The 10,525-nt window shown below is 38.1% G+C and overlaps 1 protein-coding gene across 2 annotated transcripts in view; it reads left to right on the top strand.

Moving 5' to 3' along the window:
* Positions 1-10,525, top strand: part of Pde10a (phosphodiesterase 10A) — a 340,101-nt gene that overhangs the window by 227,997 nt on the left and 101,579 nt on the right. For both annotated transcript variants that reach the window (XM_012512701.2, XM_023706496.1), the window contains exons 6-9: positions 3,362-3,502; positions 5,549-5,704; positions 7,020-7,070; positions 9,461-9,519. In XM_012512701.2, the coding sequence (XP_012368155.1) occupies positions 3,362-3,502; positions 5,549-5,704; positions 7,020-7,070; positions 9,461-9,519 (407 nt within the window). The remainder of the gene's footprint in view (positions 1-3,361; positions 3,503-5,548; positions 5,705-7,019; positions 7,071-9,460; positions 9,520-10,525) is intronic.

Here is a 10,525-nt window from a genome sequence, read left to right as displayed (position 1 = left end):
TTGAACTCAGGCCCTTGCACTTGCCAGGGAAGCGCTTATTCCACTGAGCCATCTCCCCAGCAGTGTTATTGAATTATGAAGGCAGACATAACTTCAAGATAAAACTAAATTTGGTCTTAAAGGGCTGATGTGTAGGTTATCCAACAAACTTGGATATTTTCAAACAGAGCCCAGTAACTATGATGATCCCCCACTCAGAGAGAGAGAGAGAGAGAGAGAGAGAGAGAGAGAGAGAGAGACAGACAGACAGACACAGAGGCAGAGACAGAGACAGAGACAGAGAGACAGGACAGAAAAGAAAGATAAAGAGAGAAAATCCAAAGCTACTTCAGAGTTTACTTTACATTATCATTACGGGGCATTGCTTTCAAATAATTATCAACCACTCCGTTCATTTTAAGTTCACTTCCTGCAATTCTGTCTTGGGTAGGGAGAAGGAACAGTTGCTCAGCACCCTCTTTGTGACTTTCCTACAGTGTGAGAAAACAGTTGCCAATTCTGGTTTTTCTTGCACTCATCTCTTCTTCATGTTCTTGAATTATTTTTTTTTTTCTGCTTTTCTTTCAGTCGAAAGAAAGGGTGACACCTGACATACATTCACCTATGATAAGTCCCAAATCTAGTGAGATTCTTCTGTGTCACCTAGCTATCAGTGCACAGTGGAAATACAGCAACTTAAAAATTGGTGGCAAAAAACAAAAGCAATGACAGTGATTTCTAGCCTTCCAAAAATAAAATGCAACTATCATTTTCATCCTGTACATATTTTTATTTGTCAATGTAAGCCTAGTACTTAAAATACTGTATTAGGTTTAAACCTTTCTAGAACAATGACTTAGGTAGGTGTATGTTCCATGTGCATTGCATTTAATAACAAATACTGTTTAATACAGTCCTAACTGTGAGGACACACTTGGGGACTGACATGTTTTGAATTTAGTTTCTAGTCCCTTCTAAGGGTGATGTACTTAAAGATGCCACAGTTAAGCCAACGCTCTCCTCCTCTTCTAACTCTTCCTTATTGGCTTGAACATGGAGGTTAAATGTATAGGGCTCATTCACCTGTAAGAATGCTTGAAGAAGGTGTTCTCTGGTGTTACAAAGCTTGAAAATCATTTATCTGACATAAAGGCATTTGACTCACTGTCTCACCCTTAGAACTATGCTAGTAAATAGCAAGTATTAACAGGAAGATATTTATATTAAGAGAGTTGTCTGACATTTATTACCTCCAGGTCACTAACCTTTAAGTTATAGCAGTTCCTACTTAACATAAAAGTGAAGTACAGAAAGAATTTACTTGATGCTCACTATCTTTAAAATTGGTTGGCTATCGAAGCAACCATGTCAAAATAATGCCTGCAGACTTAGATACTTTGATTTGGTTGAAAATTGTTCTTTTGGTGGTACCGGAGATCGAATTCAGGACCTTACACTTGCCAGGCAAACACTTACTCCACTGAGCTATCTCCCTGCTTCCCCCACTCCTTTTTTTTGTTTAAGACAGGGTGTACAGGCTGTTCAAGGTTTCGCTACTAGATTGGACTTGTAGTGATTCTCCTGTTTACAGCCTCCCAAGAGCTGGGATTACAGGTATGCGCCACCACACCCAGTCTCAACCACCATCTCAGTGCACCCCGGGGGTGGGGCCAGCACGGCAGGCTGGGGATCGAGCTTTTGACCCTTGAGTCTGCCTAAGCAGGTGCTTTAATCCGCTGAGCTATTTGGCTGCCCCCTCCCTTTTCTTGGTTGACAATTCTTTTTTTTTTTTCTTTTCAAAGTTTTATTGATAAACATATAGCAATGAGACAGTTTCAAATCAAATCAAAAGTACAGTTTCAACAAATAATACACTGCATATATTCTTAGTGGTTAATTGCTGTACAAGATGCAGACTTGTGATCCTACTTACAAACACCATTAGAACAAATCATTCTATTCATTAAGAGAATGCAACTATATATCTATCCCAACCACTTTGAATACACAGATACAAAATGGACATTCATAGTTATACCCCAATTTTTTTTTAAGTTCCGTTGTTGAATATTATAGGTGTGTAAACTCAGCAAAATATTCTAAAAGAGTACAGAAGCCCATAACAGCATTGAGTCTTCTGTTTAATTGGCAATGTCAGAAATTATTGACGTGAGTCCCCCACAGCTCAACATAACAACATGGCTTTACTTCCTATATTTCATCTTCATACTTTTCTACTGGATGGTTAAGACCAAGGTAAAGCAGAACCTATGCAACAAGAGTCGTAGCTTTTTGGTTTGAGAAGGTCAGTGAAATGCCCTCAGGATTTATCCTGAGATCCTGTACCTCAGATTGTAGAACCTTTGTCAGTGCAGCCATGTGGATGAGTCACGGCCATTGCTTGGCCAATGTGCTCTCTGTGAAAGCCTGAGAGAGTGTCTTCTCCTCATGTGACTCTCCTTAGGCACACTCCACGTCATCGATCAATTTCCTCTTTGGCCCCAGTTGACAATTCTTAGTTGAGAGTAATTTAAAAAGTATTGCATTTTGTCAAAATAACTGATCCTGATGCTTTTGAAAGCAGATTTATTTGAAAAACACTGAATTCAATCCCCGGCACCAAATGCTGTGCCTACCCCACCTCCGGGTACCCTGAACCAGCCACTAAGACTGGGCGTGGTGGCACATGCCTGTAACGCTAGTGCTGGGGAGGCTGAAAACCAGGAGGATCAGTATGAGTTAGAGGTGTGTAGTGAGACCCTGTACATTTAAAAAAAAGAGAGAGAAAGAAAAAAGAAAACCCCTGCTCTCCTATTCAGTCATGTGAGAGGAAAGATCATAAGTTTAGCATGATTTTATACAGAGAAGAGCAGACTTTAGCAGTGTCCCAAATGTGCAGTTTCACAGCATGTCATTTGAAACAGTGTGAATGATTTTTTAAACCATAATGATCTTTAATAGAAACATATTTCATTAAAATAAAAAGCATAACCAAAGCATTGGCTCAGAGCTGGCTCTGCTGTCTTCAGACATATTTGTTAAGTATAAGAGAAGTTTGATCCCTGCCTTGGTTTATAGTGTGACAGTCTTAATTAAGGATGCAGCTTTTTCTCACTTCACTGTTTGTAGGTATCGAACAGAAGTCTATTTCAAGCATTTTTTTGTGTCTATGTGTTTAAGTCCTTGAACATGCCAAACCTGTATTTTGTATAAATTAGAAACATGAACGATAGTTTAATCTTAGTTTAACAGGGATTCCTGCTTACTCCCCCTTCCTCATCTATATTTCCTCATTTGTTTGGCTCACAGAGCTTTCATGGGTGTTAAGTAATATCCAGATATTCTAGGAAACTCATTCTTTTTCTTTTCTTTCCTTCCCTAGAGTCTGTGTGTGTTCACACCCCCTGGAGTAAAGGAAGGAAAGCCCAGGCTCATCCCTGCGGGGCCCATAACCCAGGGCACTACCGTCTCTGCTTATGTGGCCAAGTCCAGGAAAACACTGCTTGTAGAGGACATCCTTGGGGTAAAGGATTTTTTAATTTTGTGACAGTTCTAACCTGAAGTATTTAATTAAGAGGGATAATATATCATTTTGATATTATAGCTTAAGCATCTTTGCAAAAATGAAAGTACTAAATCAAGTTAGAGATTTGTAAATGAATTTGTATTTAAATTAATTTTTATATTACAAAAATTGTATCTTGTGTATTTAATAACAAATTTGAAGAGTTGTTTTAATATACGCAAGTATTATTAAACTTAAAAATATCTGTTTTCTACTGAGTGTGGTAGCGCTTGCCAGTCATCTAAGCACTCAGGAGGCTAAAGCGGAGGATGGCCGTGGGTTTGAGGCCAGCCTGGACTACAGAGTTAGATCCTCTACATCTTTCCAGGATTTACATGAATGAGTTAGTAGTTGCCGTGTGACAAACTATCCTGATTTTCATGGTGTCATATGGTGGCCACTTGTTACTCCGCAGGAGTCCCAGGACTGCAGTTCTGGGTACGGTTAGCTGAGCTCCTCCGTGGGGCTGAAGCGAGCTGGCCAGCGGGTAGGGCTGGCCTCGCTCCTGTGGCCTCACTCCCATGGCCGCACTCCTGTGCAGATCTCACCCCACTCCAGCAAGGCCCTTCAGGAGTGTTCTCGCCTGGCGGGAAGAATCTGAGAGAAGTCAAGATGTGGGCTTTGGAGTCTGGGCTCAGAGCGACTTCACTGCCCTCCCAGTAGGCGGAGCAGATCGCCTGAGCAGGCCCGCACCCAGTGCTGGAGTGTAGGGCAAAGGATTTGGCTGCAGACAGACGTAGCAGGCGGCCTCAGCACGCAGCTTCAGACACCTTAGTGAAGGGTCACTACAAGGAGCACAGCTGAGAAGTGCAAACAAGTACAGAATAGAAGGAATTTGCTCTGAAAAAGCAGTAAATTGTCTTAAAACCTGAGTTTTAATTTTGGTTTTGCCTCTAATTATCTCTGTCACTGAACAATTTGAGTGAGAGAGACTGTGTGACAGTGTTAAGTGAAAGTAGATGCTATGTACATTGAAAATCTCCTAGTGTGTTTTCAGAAACATTTGTTCACTACAAGTATACATATATACTATTTTTTGGTTCTCAGAAAGCACTCATTCATGGCTAATAGCTTCATGTAGATAGTAGATATTGAATAAGTAGAATTTGTGTTTATGACATTAGTTCATTTTATTTCCATGTCCTTCCTCTGAGTGATTTTGCTAAGCTAGGAACTTGTCAGTGAACCAATTTTTATTCTTTTTTTAAAAATTAATTAATTAATTAATGTGTGTGTGTGTGTGTGTGCGTGTGTGTGTGTGTGTGTGTGTGTGTGTGGCCAGCTCAGCCCACCAGGGGGCGGCGCTGGCTGGCATGTGGTGCTGGGGGATTGAACTCCAGTCCCTGTGCTTTGCTAAGCTTGTTCTAAGTAGGTGCTTTAGACCACTGAGCCATCTCACCAGCCCCTCAATTTTTATTCTTAAATAAAATAAATAATCGATGATTATTAGATATTTGAATACTTAATATGGGCTGTTGAGTTTCAGTTAAATTGACTGTTATAAGCATAGACCTTCATGTTATTCTCATTTTAAAAATAGATGAATAGACACAATTTTCTTCATGTAGTGTTTGCATGACTAGTGATTTTCACTACCACATTATACCTGTAAAAGCTTAGGATAGTTCTGGCATAGAATGATAAATGAATATAAACCTTTATGATCCTTCTCTTCTTTTTTTCCTGGTAACAGGGATCAAATCAAACTCAGGACCTATGATTACTATTATTATTGCATTGAGTTCACATACACCATTTACTCAAAAAATCTATACCATAAAAGGATAAAAAACATTAAAGCAGTATTGGGGAATAAGTTTTGTATTGCTCAAAATAGGCATTTTGAAAATATATTGTAATTGTCATCCTTGATTTTCCTTTGAGAAGGACTTATTATTAATTCCATGTATCGTTCCAATTTCTGATAGAAACAAGGGCCGTAACATCATCATTTTGATTTTTTTTTTTCACTATATTTGTACGTTTTGCCCTTTTGCTTTTCAGGATGAGCGATTTCCAAGAGGTACTGGACTGGAATCAGGGACTCGCATCCAGTCTGTTCTCTGCTTGCCAATTGTCACTGCGATTGGTGATTTGATTGGCATTCTCGAGCTCTACCGGCACTGGGGCAAGGAAGCCTTCTGCCTCAGCCACCAGGAGGTGAGGCCTGGCACTGGCTGCCTGCGACTGGTGCTGCAGCCGGCTCTCCTCTGGTGACTTGGTACTGTGTGAATGTGTGAATGAGCACTTAAAACCACAGTTTGCTTCTGATAGTGATTTTAAAAATTTAGCAATGATTTAAAAAACCTGTTTGATTCTGCAGTTGTTTATAGGAAAAACTGATTAAATTAGAAATGTAGTCTTTTCTCTTTAACAAAATATTTTACCAATAAAATAAGTCAGTATTTTAGGACAGTTCATCAAATAAGCTATGAATCAAATAAGTCCATAAGAGGACTTAGGAAAGCTTTCACCTAATGATTAACTTTATGTCTTCTTAAAGAACCTCGTGCTATGTTGTGTGCTGAATACAGATCTGAATGTCAAACATCAGGAGAATATTTCCCAGTCACTGAACTGGAGTTAGCTCCTTAATGCTGATCCCAGATCCTAAAATGTTACCTCTCTCATATCCAGCGTGAACCGAGTCCCTGCAGCGGCCTCATCCTGTCCGCTGCCTGAATGAGCCCAGCTTGGGCCCAGGGGTGTGGACAGTGGCTGCCTTGCCTTTCACCTGCCCTGGGTGCTCAGTCCCACTGAGGACCTGGAGGGCCCTTTCCTCTGTCCTGCTTGCTTTTCCTGTGGCGTCTGTGACTCCCTAGTGCACTGCATGCTGCTTCCTCCTCTGGGTATCCGGCTGTCCCACAGGACAGGAAGTGCTCTTGTCTTTTTCTTGCTTCCTGCTCTGCCACCAGCACACGGTACACTGCCTGGTACCCAGCAAGTGTCTGTGAGAAAAATCGTTTTTAAAGCATAGAACCAATAATAATTTGAAAACTTGTCAGTTACTATATGCACATGACTTTTACTCTTAGAAATATATAATTTTAAATGGTCATTGGAAAAACCTGTGAAATAGTTTTTTTGTTAAACTGAGTAATTTTCACTTTTCTTAATTGGACAATAGCTTTCTTAATTGATCTTGCATTTTAGCCAATATTAAGATGACGAAGAAAAGTAAATAGAAAGGGAAAGTATAAAATAGGGCGTGGTGGTGTGTGCCTGTAATCTCAGCAATTGGGAAGCTGAAAACAGGAGGATCACTCTGAGTCTGATCTGTGTAGTGAGACCCTGTAGACTCTGTCCTAAATACATTAAAAAAATAAAAATAAAATTAAAATATACACTTTGTTAATATTTGATACTTTATGTTCTGCAAAATAGTCAAAAGCTCAGTGACCTCAGAAAATTTGTCATTACATGGCTAATAAAAATTTGTCACATATATTTTTATTGTTTTTCTTCATTGTTTTAGGTTGCAACAGCAAATCTTGCTTGGGCTTCTGTAGCAATACATCAGGTGCAGGTAGGTCTGGAGGGTGATTTTTTAAATTGCCCTCCTTAAAAGATGATTACTTTGAGCACTGGGGATTGGATACAGGTTAATAAATGACCTCATGCTTTATATTCTGATATTAAAATATTTCATGATTTCTAAAAATTTGTATTTAAGGAAAGCACACACTTCCAATAGTATCTCAAAAAATGAAATACTTAGAAAAATCTAACCAAATATGTAAAATATGTGTACAATGAAAATTACTATACCCCAGAAAAGGAAATTGAAAACAATATCAGAAGATAGAAAGATCCCTTGTTCCTCGATATGAAGAACAAACATAGTGAAAATGGCCATGCTCTTAAAATTGCTAGGCAGATTTAATATAATCCCAATGAAGGTACTTTTATTGTATCTTATAGATCTAGAGAAAATATTCCTAATATTCACTTGGAACCAGAAGACACCTAGAATAGCAAAAGTAATTCTGGGCAAGTCAAAGGCAAATCACAATCCCAGACCTGAAATTATGCTACAAAGCTACTCTGATAAAATCAGCATGGTATTGGCAAAAAAAAAAAAAAAATTGAGGATCGGTGGAACAGAATAGAAGATGGAATGCAGCCCCAAACACACACAGCCACCTTATCTTTGACAAAGGAACCAAACATGTTCACTGGAAGGATAGCCTCTTTAGTAAGTGGTGCTGGAAGAACTGGCTTTCCAAATGCCAAAGAATAGAATGAGACCCACATCTATCACTATGCACTAAATTAAAGTCAAAAAGAATCAAAGCTCTAAATATTAAAATAGAAATCCTAAATTTACTGGAAGAGAAAATAGGTAGAAAGCTTAAAGATACAAGTATAGGTAGCGACTTCATGAACAAGACCCAGACTGCAAGGGAAATATTACAAAGAAGGAAGAAATGGGATCTCACCTTATTAAAAAGCTTTTACACAATAAAAGAAATACTAAAAGAGTAAAGAGAAAACTACAATGGGAAAAAACTATAGCCCGTTGTCCCTTACACAAAGGACTTCTATCTAGAAATATAAAGAATTTTTAAAAATCCGACTCCTCAAATTCAAAGACCCAATCCAAAAATAGGCATGAGAAAATACAAATGGCAAATACTTGAAAAAATGTTCAACATCACTGGTCATTTGAGAGATGCAAATTTAAGCCACACTGAGATTCCATTTTATCCCAGAAAGAATGGTGATCATCAGGAAGTCAGCCAATAAATGCTGGTGGGGCTGTGCAGAAAAAGGTACTCTTTTCCACTGTTGGTGGGAGTGTAAACTTGTGCAACCACTGTGGAAATCAGTGTGGAGATACCTTTAAAAACTATGATTAGGGGCCTCATTCAACCCAGCACAAAGACTAGTACAAGTCCTGGTATCTTCCCAAAAGAATTAAAAACATTATACCACAGTGATATATGTGCCCTCATGTTTTATAGCAGCACAATTTGTAATAGCTAAATCTTGGAAACAACCCAAATGCCCACCAACCAAGGAATGGATAAAAATATGTGTTTAACAACACAATGGAGTACTACACAGCTATGAAGAAAGATAAATTGTAGACTTTTTATAGGTAAATGGATACAGTTTGACATCATATTCATAAGTGAAGTAAATCAAACCTATAGGTTCAAACATCATATTGTCTCACTAGTATCAGAAACTAAACAGGTAAATAAGATACAAAATCTATAATAGATACTGTGAATTAAGGGGAAAAAACTATTGAAAAGAAAAGGCAAACCATGCTGGGGGAAAGGGAAAAGGAAGAAAGGCAAAAAGAAAAAAATATACACAAAGGCCAGGGAGATGGCTCAGTTAAAAAAAAAAAAAAGAAGTATATACAAGATAGGATAATTATATAGCTAGTTTCTCTTCGTTCATTGAAAAGAAAGATTTGTGCTTGTACTGTTTGGAGAAGATAGAACACTTATATCTTATCCTCTAAAAAAGTACTATGAAGGTAACAACTTGCAATGTATTAATTATTGTAACTCCCCTACTAACCTGATTTGAAACTCTGTTTTATTGTTTTTTTTTAATCTTAAAAAAATAAAAGTAGTTGCAAACAACAGTTAGAGAATAGTCTATTTAGATCTGAATTCTGGCTCTACTACCTATTAATTCTGGCTCCTGAGTAAGGTTTTCAACTTCTTTTTGCTCAGAAATAAAATTTTAAGTCTCACATATATAGTTATATGATAATTAACTGTGATAACATCTATTCAGTGTTTAGGATCCTTAGTACATTAATGCTCAAATATTAATAGCTGTGGATATTATTACATTATAAGCCAAATAATTGTTATAAATCATAGTATTTCTGAAAGTCTTATTTTAAATAAGTGGAAGTATCTTATAACTGATAGCCATTGTTTTATATGGCAGGTATGCAGAGGTCTTGCCAAACAGACTGAATTGAATGACTTTCTACTAGATGTGTCAAAGTAAGTGCTTATATCCAGGGATGTAGCGGCCCTTATTGATCAGCAGTTGTAATATAGGCCCAACAGTGACAGATTACCAGCCACTGCCAGTAACTTTATTATAGAAGTCATCTGGAAAGAACGATTAATTACATTTTAGATGACAAAACTATATCCTCATCCATCTTTACAAGTGAAGAATTTCAGATGTATACATCATGATCTTGATTTTCAATTTGATATATTTTCTAAAGTAGACTTTTTAAGAACAACGGATATTCTCAATACCTATACTTTTAGGAGAATATTGACAGCAACAGGAGTGGGAAGTGCCTCACTAATCCGGCATTTCCTAGTAATGTCAATTTACCAGGGTTATATTACTCTTTTAGCTTTTTGTTTAGTATCTCAGATACTTTTTGACAAAATATTCCATTTCCTTGAAATTTGATTTAGATAAACTCCTCAAGCTGGCAGTGAGAGTGACGCTAGGTACTTATTCCGGTTCATGTTTGTTCTGCTTGCTTCAGGAGAGAGCTTCCGTTCTATCTGATCTATCTCTTTAGCGATCAAAACCTCAAAAAGTCCCAGGATGTGACAGCTTTGTGTCCGTCTGGTTTACTGACAGAGCCTTGTGCTTATGCTTCTCTAGCTGCCAACAAGTATGATGTGTGCCAAAGCTCACACCTTGCTGGGCACTTAATAATCTTACCCATCAAAAGTAGTGGAATACTTACGGAGCAGTCTGAGTTCATATTGCATCTATTTTTGAAATGTAAAATTAGAGAAATACAGAACTGCAGAAGCTCTCTTTTGGTCCCTTTAGTACCTTGTTTAAAACCAATAACAGCCTTTCGGCCGGAACCGCCATCATCCAGTAATTTGCCAAAATGACTAACACAAAGGGCAAGAGGAGGGGAACCCGGTATATGTTTTCCAGGCCTTTTAGAAAACATGGGGTTGTTCCTTTGGCTACATACATGCGAATCTACAAAAAGGGTGATATTGTAGACATCAAGGGAATGGG

Source organism: Octodon degus, unplaced genomic scaffold (assembly GCF_000260255.1).
Source record: "Octodon degus isolate 3935 unplaced genomic scaffold, OctDeg1.0 scaffold00261, whole genome shotgun sequence".
NCBI lineage: Eukaryota > Metazoa > Chordata > Mammalia > Rodentia > Octodontidae > Octodon > Octodon degus.
Note: the sequence above shows the minus strand (reverse complement) of the source record. Positions and strands in the feature narration are given on the sequence as shown.